A 21,691-nucleotide genomic window follows, 5' to 3' on the forward strand; every position below is an offset into this window, starting at 1 on the left:
TATTTCGTTAGTCCTGTCAAGTACCTCCAGCCCTGATCCATAGCCTTGCCACAATGTCTTCGTCACGTTTGTATTCTGCTTTCTTTTGTACCTCTGAAGACAAGTGATCTTATTTTGATCAAGTTTTTTGGTCAGCGTGTTTTTGTTTGAGTGCAGTTAATCTCATAGCCTTGTTGTTTTTCCTCCCTGTGGAGCGATCTTTTGTTTGTACCTTTTGTAATTTAGTTTAGTGTAGTATAAGTTTGTAGCCTTTTGCCATTGTTCCTCTTTAAGAGTGATTGTCATTTTGTAACTTTCATAGTGTGGATTGAACGGGCAGGAGACAGGCAGGAGAGTAATGGTGAACCGCTCCTCAAGCGTGCCTGTCAGGTCGCACTCAGGGATCGACACTTTTTGCCTGCCATGACGGCGACGCACAGGAGATGCAGCAGTTAACGTGAGTAGTTCAAAAACCTTCTTTTTCATGAACTCTGTGTACACAAACCATGTTCTCAATGCTCTTGTTCACGAGTAGAGACCCTGGTGATGCTACGAGCAAAGTTTCATGTTGTGTCGAGCCTTCTTATTGTTCTAAAAATAGCAATTTTGATGCTAGTGTATCATGCCCCTAGCTCTCCCGTTCAAAATTAACGTGCCCAAAACCCGAAACTACGGTAAATCTTAAAAGTGCCTCTTTCGTCATAATTATGCTTTTACACGAAGGTTTGACTCATATTCAATCCCAAATAAAGCCTTGGTTGATTTTTGGCGAGAGTTTCGCTTTAACTTGCATGTCGTCTCATCTGTACTTCTGATTATAATGTTGATTCCAGTAACATTTATATGGACACACATGACAGTATCCACCTGGTCCCAATGCACAACAGAGTTTTTTGTTATTTTCATCATTTGTATAGCAACAATTCTCGTGTATAAGTATAATTACATAGTGAACATATGATCAACTCTTGATATTTACAGTCATTTCATGAATTGTATTATATCATAACTTATCCACTGCTTAGTCTAACACTCTGATGATGATTGATTCATGTAGATGATTTGGTTCTTTGTCAAAGTAAAGACTGCTTTGAAAGGTTATTTTCTTTCATTTAATTGGTGTGCTGATGATATAACTGAGATATACACGTTGTTACGGCACCCGCCATCATTTTCTGTAGTGTGTGTTTTTCTTTCATCCAGAGTGAGTGCTCCTGTCCTCTCCGAAGATCGTGTTGCTCCCGCACTCCCATTGGCTCCACATTCCTGGTGTGGCAGTGAGGAATTGGCACATACAGGGTGCGGGTACTACAAAAGCCGATGCTGCCCGACGATGCAGGTGGATCGTGCTTGCGAACGCATCTATCTAGCTGAGAGAACCTGTGAAATTGTAGTACTGTGGAAAATTAGTGATCAGTGTGCGACTGACTTAGAGTGTGTTTGTTCATCTGAGTACAAGACTGTTTGTGAGTGTGCGTGTGCTCTTGGTAAAACCAGAGCAAGTGTGTTTGTGCTTAGGGAAGCAGTCGGGGTGAGCTGCCTTTTTCTTTGATTCTGTTTTATCCTGTTTTGTTATTAGTCTTGTAGTTAGGTTCCGCACTTGTCTTTTTGTTTTTGTTTTCTGTAGGGATTAGTAAATTTCGTGCTCCAGATTTTAGATCGGTGTTTTGTTTGTTATTTTAGGCCAGGGCTCACCCTGAAGCCACGCTTCATCACTTGTATATATGTTGGGCTCGGCTCCCTAGACCGAGCGTAATACGCGTGTATATGACAGACACATATACGTATCACAAAAAACTGTATTAAACATGCCAATTAAATCAGTTCCATAAAATTGTAACACCAATTGAGGTAAAAAATCTTGAATAAGTAGTTTAAATTTGTTTAAATTTGTTTAGTTTTTCACAAGGTGTTTAAAGGGCTCGTTACCTGGAGAGGTGATCAGATGACCTCAGAGAAAAATGAGCAAAGTCCAAAACTTTGGTTGGAATGTACAAAATACACTCCAGTTTTATTCAAGTTTTTACATTTTCTTTTTCGAATGATCACAAAATTACAAGCAAAAAGCAGCAATATACAAAATAAGATGAAAAGATAATCAAGAAAACTAGGACAACACGAATGACACAACTCCTTCTTCTTGTCACAAAATACAGTTCTTAGTGAACTATGAATTAACTTCTCTGAATTGTAAAGCTCAGCATCAGCTGTGACCTCCTCTGTTTTCTATTTAGAAGGGTGAAATGTCAGCAAGGTGAAAAAACCAAAGATGCTTTCAGTTCGAGCAAACAGGCCACAGTTTCTCTTCTCAGCATGGGCTGTAAAATGGACCTCTGGTCATATTCATCATTCAGCAGAAGCCTCCTTATTACTACAGGACAAGAACACGTCATTCATCAACATCAAACAGAAACATTATTCACATCAAATATGTTTTTAAATCTCAAAGAAAATCAAACTTAGCAAGAAGCAGATATAACTGGGTAACACTTTATAAGAAGGTACTTGGAATAATCATCAACTGATGAGTCCTTAATAGATGCTTATGAACATGAGAGTATATGAGTGTTGATAAGAGCATCTTTAACATGATTATAGTTAGAAGATAAAACAGTCATAAGACAATACAAACTCAAATGAAGAAAAATATACTTTGACAAGATTTCTATCTCATGACTAAATTTTCTTTTTCATATTTCTCTTGAGATTTCAGGTCTCAGTCTTATTTCGGCTGTAGCTATTAAACAGGATTTGTCTTGCTGTGATCAATATGACTAACAATTCTATATCACTCTCATTTTTATATACATCTCAGAATGGGTCTTCGTCCCAATGACATTCTCATGGTTGACATCGGATATTGATTTTGTCCTGGACTTCAGATTCATTCGTCATTGTCAAGCTTTTGTTTTCTATCTTATTCAAAGCAACAAAGAACTTGTTCATGCGTCTTGTTCCCATGTTCCAAAACATCTGACCAAAGTCTTCATCTTCATCCTCCTCCCTCATGCTGCCTCCTTCAGATGATTTATTGTCTGCAAACAATGCTGAATTAAATTAAATTATTGAATTTAATGTGAAGTGGCAGCCCATCTTCTGATTTAAGACATGGAACAACTGGAGCTTTGATCATCTCTGGAACCGTCTGCGAATGGTTAACATTGGGTATTGATTTTCGTCCTGGACTTCAGATTCTTCACAGTCAAGGAGTTTCTCTCCTCTGCCTATTTTAGCCAATGTCTCTGCTCTGTCTCTGATAGTCATCAGACTCTGAACTCGTTGCTTCCAGCCTGGTTTGCCCTCAGATTTCTCTCCCTCAATAAGCATGTCGATGTACTCTGGAGTGGAGAGTGGATCTGGCTTCAGTGCGATCTCTTTAAGTCTGTTTAAACACTCAGTAGAGCTCTCCACCAGTTTCTCCACCTCAGCCTGCACACGATCATATTCAGCCTTCAGTGTTACAATCATTGCTTCAACAGGTTTCTTGGCGTCTTTGGCTTGTTTGTACATTTCTTGGAGCTCTTTGATTGTTCGTTTTTCTTTAACCCCTGTATAATCCCATTTGTACTTCTGATTGAAATGTACACCCAAAATAAATTTGCTTGCACACTGATTACAGTTTCCATCTGATCCCATTGCAGCACAGCATGCTGTATCAGCATCATTGGGTATTCCACAGGGAAAGTGGCAGGTGTAATGACCCTGCTGACAGTTGGTGATGTAAAATCCAGGATGTGAAATATTTACTTTAACAGGCTTTTTGACAGTGACCTCAAACTCAAAGTTCTCATTCCTGCTGATCTCTGCCTCGTGCTTCTTCAGTTTCTCACTTGACTCTTTTATCTCCACAAGCTTGGCTAATCCAAATTTAACCTTCTCAACTGAATTTTCTAGCCTCTCTCTTTCTCTGAGGACCTCTTTAGTTAATGTCAAACTTCTGGTTTCAATCACATTCAAAGCAACAAAGAACTTGTTCATGCTTCTTGTTCCCATGTTCCAAACCATCTGATCAAAGCCTCCATCTTCATCCCTCATGCTGCCTCCTTCAGATGACTTGTTGTCTGTAAAAAATGCTGAATTATTGAATTTAAAGTGAACTGGCAGCCCGTCTTCTGTTGTAGGACATGGAACACCTGAAGCTTTGATCGCCTCTAGAACTGGCGGATGCTGGCCATCTGCAAATGTCACCAGAACTCTGATGTTTTCTGCCACATCTTTGCCAAAGATTGAGAGCACAGAGTCAAACACATATTTCTGTGATGGTGTGAGTCGAGCTAAAGAAGCCTGAGCTACAAAACACACAGCATCAATTTCACTGACACCTCGTTTAGAAGAGAAGAGATTATGCAGCTGTTCTGTGATCTCCTTGTCTCTCTCTATGCCTCTTGTATCTCCAAATCCTGGAGTGTCAATAATGGTCAGTGAATAGTCTATTTTAAACCCCTGCTGATAGTTGATTTTGTACACAGTGACGTCAGAAGTCTGGCTTTCAGCTTGTGATTTTGATGGATCCTCATCAACTAGCTTAAACCGATATGAATCCTCCCATTCAACACCTAGAATGTAATTGATCATCCCATTGATGAGATTTGATTTTCCAGCACCAGTTGCCCCGGGAACCATGATGGTGCGATTGTGTTTAGTGGACTCATTCCCAAAACTGAAACACCTGCCCCCCGTGACACTCATCATTTCTTCTACCAGTGGAACTTTATAAACAGGGAGTGGACCTGATTGATTTTCTAGCAGTTTGCTGTTTCCTTTAACAACATCTGCAAGTCGTTTTCCAGCTGAAGTTTTAATGGAACCACTGACTTCATAGGCTGGTCCAACACCTACTGAGGTCACTGCTCTGCATCTGAACTTGTACTCTGTGTTTGGACTCAGATCGCTCACTGTGACTTCTTCAGCTTCTGCTGCCGTCTTTTCTATCCATCCATCCTGTCCACTGACACAGTACTCAACAGAGTAGGAGGTGATGTTCTCTGCTCCAAACTTTGCTGGAGAAATCTTCAGTGTCACACTGTTGTGGTTTATGTCTGTGACTGTTAATGTTTCAGGCCTTGACGGAGGCTCAAAGTTCTTAGTGACAGAGAAGCCGTCTTTATAAAGGTAGATGCTTGAACCTTTCTGTGTCTCATCTGTTAAACCAACTGCCAAGAACTTAATGTTCTTGTTCTCCTTGTTGGCCTCTGCGAAGTCACTGAAGAGTTTTGCTTTACTCCTCATTTTATCTGCTACTTCTTTTGAGCCGAACCATTGTTCCTTCACTACATCATGAGTACAAGACCCTTGAGCTTCGTCTGTTTTGGGTGTTTGTTTTAAGTAGTTTGATAAAGTGGAGCGGTACGGTTCATCACTACCCAGTGAGGTGAAAACAAAACACACAGTATGATCTGCACTGAGACTTTCATTGTACAGGTCTGTTTCAGATGAGACAATCTTAGTATTCTTCATCATGTTGGTGAAAAACTTTAAGGTGTGAATTTCTCTCTCTTTACAGTCCATCCACTTGTTCAGGTCTTTGCTGTTGAAAGGAGAAGAATGTCTCTTCATTAGGATCTCTGCGAGCACAGCCTCTTCTTCTCCTCCTCCTCGGATTGATGGAAATTTTGTTGCCAAGGTTTGTTGGAATTCCAGCTTGAACTCAGAGCACATCTCTTTAAAGGTTTTAATCTTTGTGCCAATCTGTGGGAACTGCTGTGCAGTGGCAGTTTTCAGTGCATCATTGTACCTCATCTCTAGCTCACTCAAGTCCTCCAGGACTCTCTGTGATTTTTGCTGGAATTTCTCCCAGCTAACTGATATCTTCCTTGACTTTGGTTCAACTTGAGGTTTCCCAGGAGGGCTGCAAGGTAAAGTTTTAATGGAACCTCTGACTTCATAAGCTGGTCCAACACCTACTGAGGTCACTGCTCTGCATTTGAACTTGTACTCTGTGTTTGGACTCAGATCGCTCACTGTGACTTCTTCAGCTCCTGCTGCCGTCTTTTCTTTCCATCCATCCTGTCCACTGACACAGTACTCAACAGAGTAGGAGGTGATGTTCTCTGCTCCAAACTTTACCGGAGAAATCTTCAGCGTCACACTGTTGTGGTTTGTGTCTCTGACTGTAAATGTTTCAGGCTTTGAAGGAGGCTCAAAGTTCTCAGTGACAGAGAAGCCGTCTTCATAGAGTACGATGCTTGAACCTTCCTGTGTCTCATCTGTTGAACCAACTGCCAAGAACTTAATGTTCTTGTTCTCCTTGTTGGCCTCTGCAAAGTCACTGAAGCGTTTAGCTTTTCTTCTCATTTTATCTGTTGCTTCTTTTGAGGTGTACCATTGTTCCTTCAATACATCATGAGTAAGAGACCCCTCAGGATCATCTGTTTTGGGTGTTTTTTTAAAGTAGTTTGAAAAAGTTGAGAGGTACTTTTCAACACTTCCTGGTAAGGGGAAAACAAAACACACAGCATGATCTGCACTGAGAATTTCCTTATGAAGGTCTGTTGGAGATGAGACAATCTTAGTGTTTTTCATGTTGCTGGTCAGAGAGTTTAAGATGCATGTTTCTGTGTCTATAGAGTCCAACCACTGCTTCAGGTTTTTACTGTTGAAAGGAGAAGAATGTATCTTCATCAGGATCTCTTTGAGCACAGCTTCCTCTTCTTCTTCTCCTCTCCGGATCACTAGAAGTTTCTTGGCCAAGTTTTGTTGGAATTCCTTCTCGAACTTAGAGCACATGTCTTTAAATGTTTGAATGTTTTTGCCAATTCCTGGACCCTGCTGTGCAGCGGTTCTCAGTGCATCATTACACCTCATTTGCGCCTCCCTCAGGTCCTCCAGGACAGCCTGCATTTCTTCTACGAACACAGGACTTTCCTGTGCAAGTTTTGCAGCAGAAGAATCTAAACTTGTCAGTGGCATCAGCCAGACCTTCACCGGTACGGCGTTTTCTCCGTAGGCTCCCAGCAATTTTGGCAGACTTTGGTAGACTTGTATTGCATCCTGAAAGGACACAGGAGTTTTATCAAGTAAGAAGTCTCCGTGGAAGTTGCAGGAGAATTCATCAGCTCTTTGTTTGTCTTTATCCTCTATATTCAGGGAACCTTCACCAGCAAAAAAGGGAATCGTTTTGAGGATCCCCGTCAGTTTGCCCTCATATTGTTGTTGACTTTCATCATTGGACACCTCACGATCAAAGACTAAGAAGGCTTTAGCTCCATAAAGGATACCTGTGACTACATGGGTTGCTAAACCTTTTTCAAATACATCACGATGCTTTATGTTGCATTTTCCAAGATGATCCATCGACAGTTCCTGGAACTTTGTGTAAGCTTCATATTCCAGTGTAACTCTGGCCTGGTTTTTGTAAGTCTTATAATCATGCAGGTATTTAGCAGATCCTCCAACAGATATGAGTCCACAGAATAAACTCGCCTTCACAGATCCTTCGATATTTAGAGCTGAACATTTCTCCTGAATTGATTCAGATGCATCTATTTTAACACCATTGTAGTTTTGTGGTTTTTCTCCAACATGTTTTACCAGATCATTATGGTCCCATAATGTCATGCCTGCAGACAAAAAGGGAAAAAAAGCATTTTCTTAAGAATCCCCCTTCACCAACACAACCAAATTAAAACATGCTCTGTTTGTTTAATATAGCCGAGTGTATAAGTTCTTTTATGAAAATTAATTAGATAACGCGCCACGTTACAACAAAAAAGTAATGTGAGTACTTTAACAGATTACTTTGTAACAAGCTACCTTCAACACTGAACATAGCCGCTAACTGTTGCTAACTGTAGCTGTTATTAGCTAGTAAGCTCAGGTAACCAAACAATCCTATAGATTTTGCTCCAACTGGGGGCTTGGGACATTGGAGGCTAGCTGGTTAGCATGCTAACTTAAAAAGATATCACTGCAACCTCATACAGAGATTAAAATTATCACTAATTCTCATCCTGTTGAAAATTGTAGTTTCTTCATATTGTTTTATAAGCCAGTTCTGACACATCCAACACACCTTTTAACTTATTGATACACATTGAAATGACATAACTTTTATAATTCCAGAATTGCTAGCTAGTCGATGTACCCAGACAGACTTAAAACTGTCCTGATGACTGATATAAAAAGACTCTGGCAGCTTAAAGTGGTCACGATGAAGTTAGTTCGCTGTTATCAGAGGATATTAAGATGAACAGGGCGGACAATATCCAATGTTGAGCTAATGAGTACATTCATATTGCCAAAACCTTCATGTTTTTCTGCTCACATATCATTTAGTCATTAATGTTAAGCTCACTAATTTATAATCATTCATAATTTGGATTCATTACTCTCTGATGTTTAAGTTTGTTGTTAAAAGTTACTGTGTAGATTTGGGGAGGAAACTCTAATCAGAAGAGAAAAATCGATATTGTAGCTGTCGCAGCAAAATGTGCTCTCGACAGATCTAAATGTCTTTATTGCCTTTGTTTTTGTTTCCCTTTTTATATTGTGAATGGTATTTTTGAAAATCTATATTGATTCCTTTATTTGTGGTGACACCTACTGGCCAAGCCTGTGAATAGGACAGGGGTATGCTGTGTTTCACGCTCAATTACCAATTAGAGAGAAAGATGGTGTGTTCTGTTGGAAGCTACATGCAGTAAAGAGTTGGTACTGAAGAGTAGCAGTGCAACATTAATTTAAATTTAATTAAAGGATGGTAACCACTTCTAAGTTTTTGGTCAGAAGGCGCACACAGTATGTGGTTGTATTTTATTCTATTTTAATAATATTTTGTATTTGTAATATTCATTTTATTTCAGATTTTCGCGGCGTTTGCCAATTAAAGGGAGAAAATAAATACTGCTCAAACTTTAGTCGGAGCTATCTGTACCAAAAAGAAAAACTTTGGGAGCATTTATAGATACTATTTGTTTTCATGACTGAACAAACTGAATAACCAAACTGTTGTCAAAGGACAAAAGGGTTTCACATGGTTTTTACTGGACTCTTCCAAGTTGCTGCCTACCTCCAGACAGAAACACAACAAATGTCCTCGTTAATCGGGAGCAAAGTTCACTGTGCAGCCACAGTTGATGCAACATTTCTGACTGTGTTGATTGCTGATGAATTCATTAGTGAAACGTTTGCTTCCTTACCAGGGATGAATTTGTCATAGCGACAGTCATACAGCATCCCGAGGCTGAAGGGCCGACCAAGCGCCGGCATCTCTATCGTCCCGCTGGCTTCGGAGTCCATCGCTCAGTCTGAACTAAGAGAACAGACGACAGCATTAGTTTAATAAATTATTACACCCACTCGCTTTAAATCATGCTTTATACTTAAATGTTTAACCTAATTCATACTTTTAAATCAAACTAATGCTTTTAACACATTTTAACTACTTTAAAGATTGAAATATGTTACAAAATTGATATTTATATTTGGTCTAGACTCAAATCAAATCATCTTTTTCTAAATCAGATGATCTATATGAGTTTAAACAATGAAAGGGAATAAAAGATAAATCCTAAGATGTGTCAGACCTCAAAAGACCAGTACCACTATATGAATATTGAAAACACAATCATTTAAGCCTTGTGCATTTAAATAGTAAATAAACACAAACATTTTAAGCTCTCATTTTACTAAATTAAAGTTATTTTATTTGTTAATGTGATTAAATTAAAGTTTTCTCACCACTGGCGTCTCTGAGGTCTCCATGCGGTGATGCCACCAAACACTGTCTGAGTGACAAGTGTGACACACCTATCTGATCAGTAGTTTTTGTGTAATCCTGCTGACAAACCAACAAACCAAGAAACAGTCACAGTAGAAACAGAACCTCTCTGGCAAAGTTAAAGCATCGACTCACAACATGTTTCTGTGCAACAGGATGTTTAAAATAAGAAAACACACGTTTTAACTGTGTTAATCAGACTGTGTTCTGAACTGATCAGAGTTCAGTTAAAGTTAAACTTGTCTGAGATCGACCACAAACACACGAAGAGTCAAACTGAGCTGCAGTTAAAATGTTCAGCAGCACATCGACAGAGAGAAAACACAGAAGAGATCAGTGTGTTCAGCAACTTACCGCTCAGACGGTCTGTGATCAAGACGGGAGGGCGAGCTGCTCTGCTTCCTCTGGAGCTGCTTTATAAGTACAATGTACACACACACACACACACACACACACACACACACACACACACAGACAGACTGGGCATGGCTTCAGTCCGTCACTGTGTTCACCGTCTCTCCTCAGTGAGAGAGTAAATATCAGGAACCTTCAGATGGAGTCGATCAGCTTCTTGTGGTTTAAAGCTCTGATGTTTCAGCTCAACACAACATGTTGCATCTTCTCACTTTTCACCCGATGTCTCTGAACTCTGACGCTTTTTAAATGTTTTTATTCTTTTATTAAAAGGCAGAGAACATGAGAGGCATACTGTTGTTAATGACTCTCTAATATTTTATATATCACATATATAAGGCTTTACAATGTCTACCATATCAACACAATAAGCAATTATATATAATTAAAATGGCAAATGTATATTTAATTACACTTTAGTTAGTAGTTATTTCACTGTTAACAAGCAATGAGATACTTAAAATACTATAAACTATTTATTAGTGACTGTTGGAAAGTTGCAGTTAATGTTCATAATACTTCAATGTAAATGTTAATAACTACTGTGTAGTTCATTTATGAACATTATTTGATACTGTCAGAGAGTTTGAACTGAGGTTGTTTACCTTTAGGATTGTTTGATAGTTATCATAAAGTGTTTATAAGACTAGTGCTAGAAATGTGAACCAAATATGTATTTCCAAGCTTCTGGGCATGAAGAACTCATATATGCGACTGATAGCACTCTAAGGGGTCAACATCATTGAGTGCAGTGAAGGTTACTGGGAATGTGAGTTTCTTAAGGCGAGACACTATGGGTGAATAGGTTAAAAAAATTAAATAATAGATATCAACATGAAACTTTCTCAGCTGATTACTCATGTTAAGCCAAGAAAAAAATGTGTATTGCAAGGTTTTTGTATTTTAATGTTTAAATATGCAAATGAGGCCTTATCTCATTAAAAATGCGCCAATTTGCATACATTTAAAAAAAACAAAATCAGATTGTGTAATAATGCCAGGCTCAAAATATTTTTTTCATTTTGTTGTCATATTAGATGGGAAAATAATTACATAGGGGTTTATGGACATCTACTTCTGTTATCCTGTAAATCAGAATATACAGTCAATAGCCCTAGTTCCGTTACGTTACGTTTTCTTTTCCGCTTTTTCCGTGAGGGTCGCGATTAGGAATAATCGTTTTCCGTGATAAAATCAGGGTTTTCGTATAAATGAGAGACCAAACCACGAGGAAATATCTGTGTTTTCCCTTTGTGTAAACAGGATCTTATTTTCCCACAGTTCTGCGGTACAGGGTGGGGCATGGTGTGGTTTCAGAAGTTCCGGCACTTGGGAACCTAAAAGGTTGTGTGCTGATCTCTCTCTCTATCACACTTTCTCCTTTGACTGTCCAACAGTACAGAGCGATAAACAGCAGACTAGTAGTACATCATTGGTGTCCAACTGACACAAAGGACAAAGATGCCAATTCCTTTGTGATTTAGGGTTTCTTGGGCATAGGACATTTGTCTAAATCTACTAGCACATGGCGTGTAGCCATGATTACTACCTCAACACTACAGGCTACAACACACACCTCACACTCTAGCTAACCGTAACACACAACCTGTCACACCTGTAACACACACGTAACACAGCTGGCACACAGCTAACACTCCAAGAAAGAAAGGGTAGCAGATGATTTTTAGTTGAGGTTGGCAAATGTATTTTAAATGGGCTTCAAGAAAAGATTCAATGGCACAATTGTACTACTAAGTCTGCTGTTTACAGGCTACAACACATAACTCACACTCTAGCCCTAACACACACATAACATACATACTGTGGGAAAATAACATCCTGTTTACACGAAGGGAAAATGCAGATATTTCTACGTGTTTTGGCCTCTCCTTTACACGAAAACCCTGATTTTATCACGGAAAATGATTATTTCCAAGAACTATGGCTATTGGCAGTATTTACAGGATAACAAAGTGGATGTCCATAAACCCCTATGTAATTATTTTTCCATCTAATATGACAACGAAATGTAAAAAGTATTTTTTGCCAAGCTTTATCACACAATCTGATTTCGTTTTTTTAAAATGTATGCAAATTAGCGCATTTTTAACTAGATAAGGTCTCATTTGCATATTTAAACATTAAAATCAAAAAACTTGCAATACATGTTTTTTCTAAGCTTAACATGAGTAATCAACTGAGAAAGTTTCATGGTGATATCTATTTTTTTTTTTAACCTATTCACCTGTAGTGTCTCACCTTAAGAAACTCACATTCTTAGTAACCCTCACTGCACTTAATGATGTTGACCTCTTAGAGTCCTATCAATGGCATAAATGAGTTCCTCATGCCCAGAAGCTTGGAAATACATATTTGGTTTACATTTCTATCACATTTAGATCCTAAGATACACACATTTACAATTTTGTGCATGAAAATGACATATTACAGAGGTCAATGACCTCTAGCTGACCTCAGGGGTCATATTGAGAATGCCTCCACATCTTAAATTAAACCTTAGGTCATCAAGAACAAACCCTGAAAGTTTCATGCTTCTTTCACAAAAAGCAAGATTGTCCATATTTTAAGAGCTTAACAGCCCCACTAAGACGGCTGAATTAGAAGAAGCACAAAGATCTGATAAACAGGGTTGTGAGTTAGAGTCTCTCTAACTCAGCGGGGCGCCTGCTGTCTGCTTCCTTAGTTAGAAACTCCAACAAAAAAGTTGATTTCTTCTTTACATCAAAACTGTTGTGTCTTTCATCAGCAGCTGCTTTGATTGGCCCTCACCGAGCATTCTCAAGTTACTTGTGGAGGCGTGCGTGTGTGTGTGTGTGTGTGTGTGTGTGTGTGTCTGTGTGTGTGTGTGTGTATGTACATTGTACTTATAAAGCAGCTCCAGAGGAAGCAGAGCAGCTCGCCCTCCCGTCGCGATCACAGGCCGTCTGAGCGGTAAGTTGCTGAACACACTGATCTCTTCTGTGTTTTCTCTCTGTCGATGTGCTGCTGAACATTTTAACTGCAGCTCAGTTTGACTCTTTGTGTGTTCGTGTTTAACTTTAACTGAACTCTGATCAGTTCAGAACACAGTATGATTAACAGTTAAAAATGTGTGTTTTTCTTATTTTAAACATCCTGTTGCACAGAAACATCATGTGAGTCGATTCTTTAACTTTGTCAGAGAGGTTCTGTTTCTACTCTGACTGTTTGTTGGTTTGTCAGCAGGATTATACAAAAACTACTGAGCAGATATGTGTTAAATCTCAGATGGAGGACGAGTCTCAGTCCAGACTAGACTTCATTAACTTCTGCTGCAGATCAGATAAAGGAACGATCCAGGAGCTTTATTTCTCACTTCCTTTAACATTGTGATATTGGCAGTTTTTCAACATATCTGTTAATTTCTCAGGGAACAATGCGTGATTCTGGATAAAACACTTTATGAAAAAATAAAAAAATAAATCACGGCTATTTAGGTGGCTGGTATCAATGACAGAAATCAATCTGATGCAGATAGAAGGGATTCTTGCGGTGGTATGCACTCTACTCTGTATCATTCTAGTTGTGGCTTTTAGACGTGATTTGAAAACCAGCCTTAATTTTTAATTACATTATTTCTTCTGATTTGTTTGTGGTTCAGGTGGTTGATGACCGGCAGTGCTTGTCTTTGTGCTGAAACAGTGACATTCATTTACACTTCTTCTTTCTGCACTTCAAGACCTTCAGACCCGCCAACACGACCAGCTGTAAGTAAGAAAATAAAAGTTACACATCATGAACAGAGTTGAGTTTATTTTAACAGCAGAACAGAATATTCACAGTAGGTAAATGTTGTCACGATACAGGAATTTCTATATTTGGTACAATACCTTGAAATTAGAGATATTAGATTAGATTAATTTTTATGATACAAAAAAAAAAGTATTTTTGTTGCCTCAACTGGCTCATATTTCATTCAATCATCAGATTTTGTCCATGCCATATTTAGATGAGCCCAAATAAACTCATGTGGTCGTGTTTTCAATATCAATCACTGTTATCCGTAATTGGTGGCCTGACGCACTTCCTGAGTCTGACTTGAAACTCTTTGTTTGACTGAATAAACTGAATAAACAAACTGACCTTAAAGGACAACACACTTTATACTGTTTGTCAGGCCTGGGCAAAAAGGAGGACTCAGATGCAGACAGCAAATGGTTTAGGCAGGCTTTTATTCTGCAATTCAGTTGTTTCTTCTTAGAAAGAGTGACAACAAAACAGGCTATGAAAACTGACCTCGTCTGCTCAGATGGGGAACAAACAACATGAACAAACAAACAGAAGACACTCCTGAAGGAGGAAAAACAAAAGGCAAAATCTACACTGACCTGAAAATATCTAATATCTATAAAACGTTAACCAAAGGAAGATCACTCACAGGGAGGAAAAAGCAAACGGCTATACACTTAAACTATGCTGCACAGAGCTATGAAAAACTACAAATCAAAGCGCTCCAAAAGGGAGGAAACAAGAAAACTATGAAACAGGAACTAGCAAGCAATAAAACAGTAAGCTGACCAAAAACTTTACAAATGAGAATCACTTTTCTTCAGAGGTATACAAACAAAACAGAAATCAAGCGTGGCAATACTTATCAACGACTTGGCAAGGCTATGGAAAACAAGGCTGGAGGTATACGACGAGCCAAAATACTCTGGCGATGAGACAAGGGAAGACACAGACTATATATACACCAGGGAAGGGAGCACAGGTGGAAACAATCAGGGATTAGGGGAGACGTCAGACCGGTGACACAAGAGGAAGGGCAAGTGACCTGAAACGAGAGGAGAGTTACTTTTTAAAATGAAACATGAAATTCACAAGACAAAAAACCCAAGACAGGACACCCCTCATCGCGGTGTGACCCTGCCACCTTGAAAACAGCTTGTTTATTCAGTTAGGGAAAAAGTTTGTGTTATAACCTTAATAAATCTGAGTTTGAATTTCCTCTAAAAACTACATCGTGCAACTTTAAATTGCTTCTATATAAGGTAGGGTAACGGTCGACTTGCTGTTGTCGTTTCAAATTTTCAAAATCAATTTGTTTTGATATTTCAATATTTTGGACACCATCAGTGTGAAACCATGCAGGTGAGTTTGAGGACGTGGCAGGATTATGAGGACAGCGTAGTACATCTAATTATACCATCAGATATCATCTCTTTTTGATTTTGCTTACAGTCACAATATTATGATAATAATTCAGAGTACAATCAGTTCCATGTTAACTAAAACATGTAAATCATATCTGATTCTTGTTGTGAATCAATTTAGTAAGGCTTATCATTTTTGGACTATTATTGTAAATGCATGTCGATCGGCCAGCTCCCTCTTAAAGGACCTTTGTGCCATGCAGCAGAGACATGTAATGGAATTTAACTGAGAATACAAACTGTACAGAAAAGGGGAATAAAGGGACAGGAAAAATAATTATAGTAGGTTTTACCTCACTAGCAAGGCAACACAGCCTTTCTATTATTATTATTATTATTATTAGGCCCCAAGCAGGTCAACGACCAGCAAGGACCTATTGAAATCGTAAGGATTATTATCATACTTATTCTTATTTGTCTTTGTCTGAAACAATCGCATTTTTGGAGGTCTGACCATAGCACAAAACACGTACAAATTGGTGAACCTGTCAGAAGTGGTGAAAAATTTCAAATTCTAAGGGCCAACTAAACTTCTGTCACACAGCCTTCGGTAGGTGGCACTTCAAAAAATGTACATGTTTTTTGGCCCTAAGTCTCATATATTTTGTTGCACATTCATAAAACTTACATACACGCATTCCCTGAATTGAGTCGGATTATATAGGCCACGCCCATTTCCGCCTGTAATTTTTTGGGGGGGCAAAATCGTGTAATATGCAAAACCTACTTTTGCAACCTTCTCAAAGTCTGTTTGACCGACGAGCTCAAAAATTTGCACGTAACATCTCTGGACTGTCCCTGACAGAACGGTGTGCAAAGACAGTCCTGAATAATTTGACGAAAATTGTAAAAACTGACAATGCTAAATATCTCCACATTGCTGAGTCCAATTATCATGACACTTAGGTTGGTACTTTAACACATTACCTTTAGGCTCTGTGCAATTTTTTTTTTTCAAAAATGACATATAATATAATGGCTATAATCAGGGCAAATGTGTTTTAGCCGATAACTCCCAAAAACTATCTTGCATATTCGAAAAATTAATACCCACACTTTCCCTGAATTGAGCTGAGTCGGCTGATATAGGCCACGCCCATTTCCATTGATATTTTTTCCTGCAAAATCGCGAAATCACCTGTTTTGAGGGTGAATCATTATTTTGAGTCTATAATTGGCACAAGTGTTTTGAATTCTCTGTTTTACCAGGATTGGGTGGGTCTGGCCCCCCCTGTTCCCCGCAGTGATTTATGTGTATGCCTTATTGCTGCCAAACACTAGTCCTGTTTATTCATCTATTTGTTTATTTATTTTTATTTGTTTATTTATGTATTTATTTTTTCATTAGTATCACAATTATTATTTATTTATTTTATCTATTATTTTATACATTTATTTACTTGTTTATTTATTTATTCTCTTTCTCTCATCTTTTACCAACTCATTTTTTTTTTTTTTTGCTTTTCTTTGCCTTGTAAATCGTATCCATCTGTGGGGGCTAGGTGCCGGAAGGGTGGGGATGAGGGGGGGAACCGGTTCTGTGGTACATTTCTATCTGTAATTACCATTGTATGGAAAACTATTGGGTTTTTTTATTACGTAAAACTCAATAAACAGATTGTTAAAAACAAAAAAACAAAAAAACAAAAAAAAAACAGAAGGAGAAACATGAACTAACATGCCTTCATCTGTTTATTTCAGGCCAGGCTGAGTTATGGGCTCCGCAGACAGCTACACGATAGAGGTGGCGGCACTCGGCCGACCTTTCAGCCTCGGGATGCTGTACAACTGCCGCAGGGATCTACTCATTCCTGGTAAGGAGGCAGCTGTCGAATACTGAATTAATCAGAACTGGAAAACAACTAAATCTTTCGTGGCTAGATCTTCAGCAAAAATGGTTCAGCACAAATTTGCATCGTAGTTTTCATTGACTTTGTGTAGCTGAGGCGGTCTGCAAATCCAGACTACACTGCATTGTGTTCTGGTCTGCAATGAGACGCTGGACACTGAACTCACATATAATCCTGTTTGAATCCAGAGACAGCTCTACATTGCATCCTATCATGTAAGGGCTGAAATGCCCAAAATTCAACAATAATCTCATTTCAATGCAACATTCTGCTGGGAAATCTTTGGCCCTGACGTTCATATGGATGACACTGGACGTGGACCACCCACTCAGACAATGTTGTAGACTAAGAACACCCCACAATGGGACCAGCACATTACTGTAGAAACTGTTCAGGAATGGCCAGAGTAATGTGATGATTAACTCAGGCCATTGTTTCACCTCCAAAGTGTCCAGCTTTCAATACAGTGTTCTATTCATGGGACATCACTCAACAAGTCTGATCCATGGAGGCCCCACCTCGAAGCCTACAGACCTGCCACCTACGCCCCTGGTGCCAGAAACGTTAGGAGATGCCCCAGAGGTTCTGTGCCCATGCCTTGACGGGTCAGAGCCAAGTCTTATCCACAGTCAGACTTGGCTCGCTCATTTAGATTGGGATCTGGGGAGTTTGGAGGTCAATGAAGGAGGTCGATGAAGGGTTCGCTCTATGTCATGTTCCTTGGGCAAGTCCTGCTGGGTGTACACTGCTATCAGGGAGTGCTGGTGCCTTGAGGGGGATACTTGACCTGCAACTTTGTTTGGATCTGTGGTGTGTGTTAAGTATCATCCACATGAATGCCAGGACCACAGTTTCTCCAGAAGAAAATTGCATTGTAAAGAGAAGCTCATTATAATTCACTCTCAGTGGTTTTATTGTTAGGGCTGTGAAACAAAGTAGTTGATGACATGGTCTGTGGATATGAAGTACTACAGTCACTTTTACGAGTCAAGTATTCAGTAGCAGGTTTCAGGATTGAGACTGAGATAAGTGCTCATGCTTTTAAATTAGACGTGGGATTTAAAGAGTTGTTTTGTTTTTCATGGTATTCAATAAAACAATTTAATTGCTCTTATTCACTATTAAAGAAGCTGAGAGTTTGTTCCTCTCCTCTTTTTTGCAGGTATGACTTTGTGGGATCATGATGATCTGGTACGGTATATAAGAGAAAGGCGACAGCACTACAGCGCTTTCGAGATTGTTGCATCTGAATCTATTGATGACAAAACCTCGGCACTAGATGTAAGTGCATCCCTCAAGGCAAGTTTCCTTGCTGGAACTGTTGAAGTTGGAGGAGCGGCCAAATATCTAAATCATGATAAGAAATCTAAAAAAGAGGCCACAGTAACACTGAAGTATGAAGCAACCACAAAGTTCGAGCAACTATCAATGGATCACCTGGGGGCAAAAAATGTGAAGTATCTGGATGATTTCAAGGAATGGAAAGCAACACACGTAGTCACAGGTATCCTTTATGGAGCAAAAGCCTTCTTTGTCTTTAACAGCGATGTGTCTAGTGATGAAAATTGTCAAAAAGTTGAGGGCATGTTGAAAGTGATGGTCAAGAAAATTCCCAGCATTAGTATAGGTGGTGAGGGCTCCCTGAAAATGAAGACGGAAGAAAAAGAATCAGTTGAGAAATTCTCCTGCAATTTCCATGGAGATTTTTTACTTGATAAAACTCCCTCATCCTTTCAGGATGCAGTAAAAGTCTACCAAAGTCTGACAAAATTGCTGGGAGCCAACGGAGAAAACGCCGTACCAGTGAAGGTTTGGCTGCTGCCACTGATTCAGTTGCATACTTCTGCACCAACAGTTGTGCGTGAAGTAAGTCCTATGTTCATAGAAGAAATGCAGGCTGTCCTGGAAAACCTGAAGGAGGTGGAAATGAGGTGCAATGATGCACTGAAAACCGCTGCACAGCAGTTCTCAGAAATTGGCAGAAAGATTAAAACCTTTAAAGACATGTGCTCTGGGTTCAAGCTGGAATTCCAACAAAAATTGGCAAAGAAACTTCCAGCGATCCGAGGAGGAGGAGAAGAAGAGAACAATGTGTTCAAAGAGATCCTTAAGAAGATACATTCTTCTCCTTTCAACAGCAAAGACCTGAACGAGTGGATGGAGTGTAAAGAGAGAGAAATTTACACCTTGAACTCTTTCACAAGTGTGATGAAAAACACAAAGATCATCCCATCTCAATCAGATGTGAACAAGGAAATTCTCAGTGCTGATCATGCTGTGTGTTTTTTTTTCACATCACTGGGAAGTCATGAACCGTACCTCTCAGCTTTATCAAAGCACTTAGGACAAACACCTAAACCAGAAGAAACTCGAGAGTCTGGTACTCATGATGTAGAGAAGGAACAATGGAATGCCTCAAAAGAAGTAACAGATGAAATGATGAGTAAAGCAAAAGTCTCCAGTGATTTTGCAGAGACCAGCAATGAGAACAACCCACACAAACCAGACAATCCTAAAGTGTTTCGTACTGGTGATGTAGAGAGGGAAAAATGGTATGCCTCAAAAAAAGTCACAGATGCAATGAGACACAAAGCAAAGCTCTTTGGTGACTTTGCAGAGGCCAACAAGGAGAACAAACACATTAAGTTCTTGGCAGCTGGTTCAACAGACGAGACACAGGAAGGTTCAAGCATCGTACTCTATGAAAACGGCTTTCCTGTCACTGAGAACTTTGAGCCTCCTTCAAAGCCTGAAACATTAACAGTCGGAGACATAAACCACAACAGTGTGACGCTGAAGATTTCTCCAGCAAAGTTTGGCGCAGAGAACATCACCTCCTACTCTGTTGAGTACTGTGTCAGTGGACAGGATGGATGGATAGAAAAAACGATAGCAGAAGATGAAGAAGTCACAGTGAGCGATCTGAGTCCAAACACAGAGTACAAGTTCAGATGCAGAGCAGTGACCTCAGTAGGTGTTGGACCAACCAATGAAGTCAGTGGTTCCATTAAAACTTCACCGTGCAGCAGTCCTGGAGAACCTCAAGATGAACCAGACGTAAGTGAGAGACCAGAACCTGATATACCCGAAGAAAAAGCGTTGACAATGACTGGCAGTGGTTCCGATAAAACTTCTCCATGCAGCACTCCTGGAGAACCTCAAGATGAACCAGACGTAAGTGAGAGACCAGAACCTGATATACCTGAAGAAGAAGTGTTGCCGAAGACTGCCGATGGGTCCGGCGTTCAAGACAATGCGTCAGATAAGGAAGAGTTCAGCGAGGAAGAGTCAGGAGACTGAAGAGACGATCATTTCAGGACTTCCATCACACTCAGAATATGTTGTCATGGAGATCATTATAACTGTCTGGTGTTGGTCCAGCCAATGAAGTCAGGGTTTGCCTCCCTCCTCTTGGATTTAGAGCTTAATATATTAAATGCATCACAACAAAAAACAAAAAAAACAACAAAAAAAAGATCATGGAAGGGAATAATGTGGTTACCAACAAATTTTAACCAGTACCTCCAAAATCCATTTGATTCTTGGATGTATTGGTGGTTTATTAGCCACCATGATCTAACAGTGGAAGAAGAAAAGTTATTCGAGGGTGATTTTGTCTAATTTGGTGGCAGTATACCGGTTTTCAGTCTTTGTATTAAGCCAGGTGAAAAAGGAATTCAGAAATGTAATTAAAACCCATATATTTTATTCAGTAATTATGTGTGGTTAGCGAATTTGCTTACAATATGTACTTTATTATCATTTCACTAGCAAGGACCACACCGTCAACGAGATGCGTTTAAGGATTTATTAGTGACAAAGGAAAACGAAGTGTCGAAGATCTTGGTTCTTTTGTGTTCTTCGAGTGCGTTGTGGGGATTCTTGTAGAGAATCCGCCGCCGCTCCCGGGCAGCGACGGACCCCCTCATGGACCTACGAAGGAGAGGAGAGAAAGAAGAAACAGACAGAGAGAAATGGGGTGGGGGGGGAGGGGTGCAGAATACGAGAGCGAAGCAGATGAGAGGGTCAGGTGGTTATTTATAGAAATGCTGAAGTTGGCGCTGTTGAGGTGTGGTCCTGCTCCTGAAACTTCGCCAATTAAGCTTCAATTCACTAGCAAGGACCACACCGTCAACGAGATGCGTTTAAGGATTTATTAGTGACAAAGGAAAACGAAGTGTCGAAGATCTTGGTTCTTTTGTGTTCTTCGAGTGCGTTGTGGGGATTCTTGTAGAGAATCCGCCGCCGCTCCCGGGCAGCGACGGACCCCCAAAAACCTCCAATTACTTGAGAAGAGATTGAGCGGATCTGAGATCTTTGAGATCTGAACAGATGTAACGGTGGTACGTTTGGGAGGACCAGCGGCCTATGAGATGTATGAAGTGTTCTGGGAAGCCATTACGGGAGGCTGAAGTGGCAGCTCCGATTCTGAAGGAGTGCCCAGAGTAGTTGTCGGGCAAAATACCAGACAATGAGAGCATCCGGCGAAAGTGATGGTGGAACCAGAATCGAGTAGCCACTTGGCTGGATTCGGAGAT

The 21,691-nt window shown here is 39.8% G+C and overlaps 2 protein-coding genes across 2 annotated transcripts; one reads left to right on the top strand and one right to left on the bottom strand.

The window, feature by feature from the left end:
- Positions 1-1,958: 1,958 nt before the first annotated feature.
- Positions 1,959-9,739, bottom strand: LOC115572086 (uncharacterized). The gene is made up of 3 exons (XM_030401899.1): positions 9,658-9,739; positions 9,117-9,229; positions 1,959-7,538 (listed from the first exon to the last, which is right to left on the bottom strand). Exons 2-3 carry the CDS (start codon positions 9,214-9,216, stop codon positions 3,109-3,111), a joined length of 4,530 nt encoding a protein of 1,509 aa, XP_030257759.1. The 5' UTR covers positions 9,217-9,229; positions 9,658-9,739; the 3' UTR covers positions 1,959-3,108.
- Positions 9,740-13,756: 4,017 nt separating this feature from the next.
- LOC115572121 (verrucotoxin subunit beta-like) lies at positions 13,757-20,915 on the top strand. Its single transcript, XM_030401939.1, has 3 exons — positions 13,757-13,857; positions 17,005-17,117; positions 18,316-20,915. The coding sequence occupies exons 2-3, from the start codon at positions 17,018-17,020 to the stop codon at positions 20,451-20,453; spliced, it is 2,238 nt and encodes a 745-aa protein (XP_030257799.1). The 5' UTR covers positions 13,757-13,857; positions 17,005-17,017; the 3' UTR covers positions 20,454-20,915.
- Positions 20,916-21,691: the final 776 nt, after the last annotated feature.

The sequence above is a fragment of the Sparus aurata genome, chromosome 21 (assembly GCF_900880675.1).
Source record: "Sparus aurata chromosome 21, fSpaAur1.1, whole genome shotgun sequence".
Classification (NCBI taxonomy): domain Eukaryota; kingdom Metazoa; phylum Chordata; class Actinopteri; order Spariformes; family Sparidae; genus Sparus; species Sparus aurata.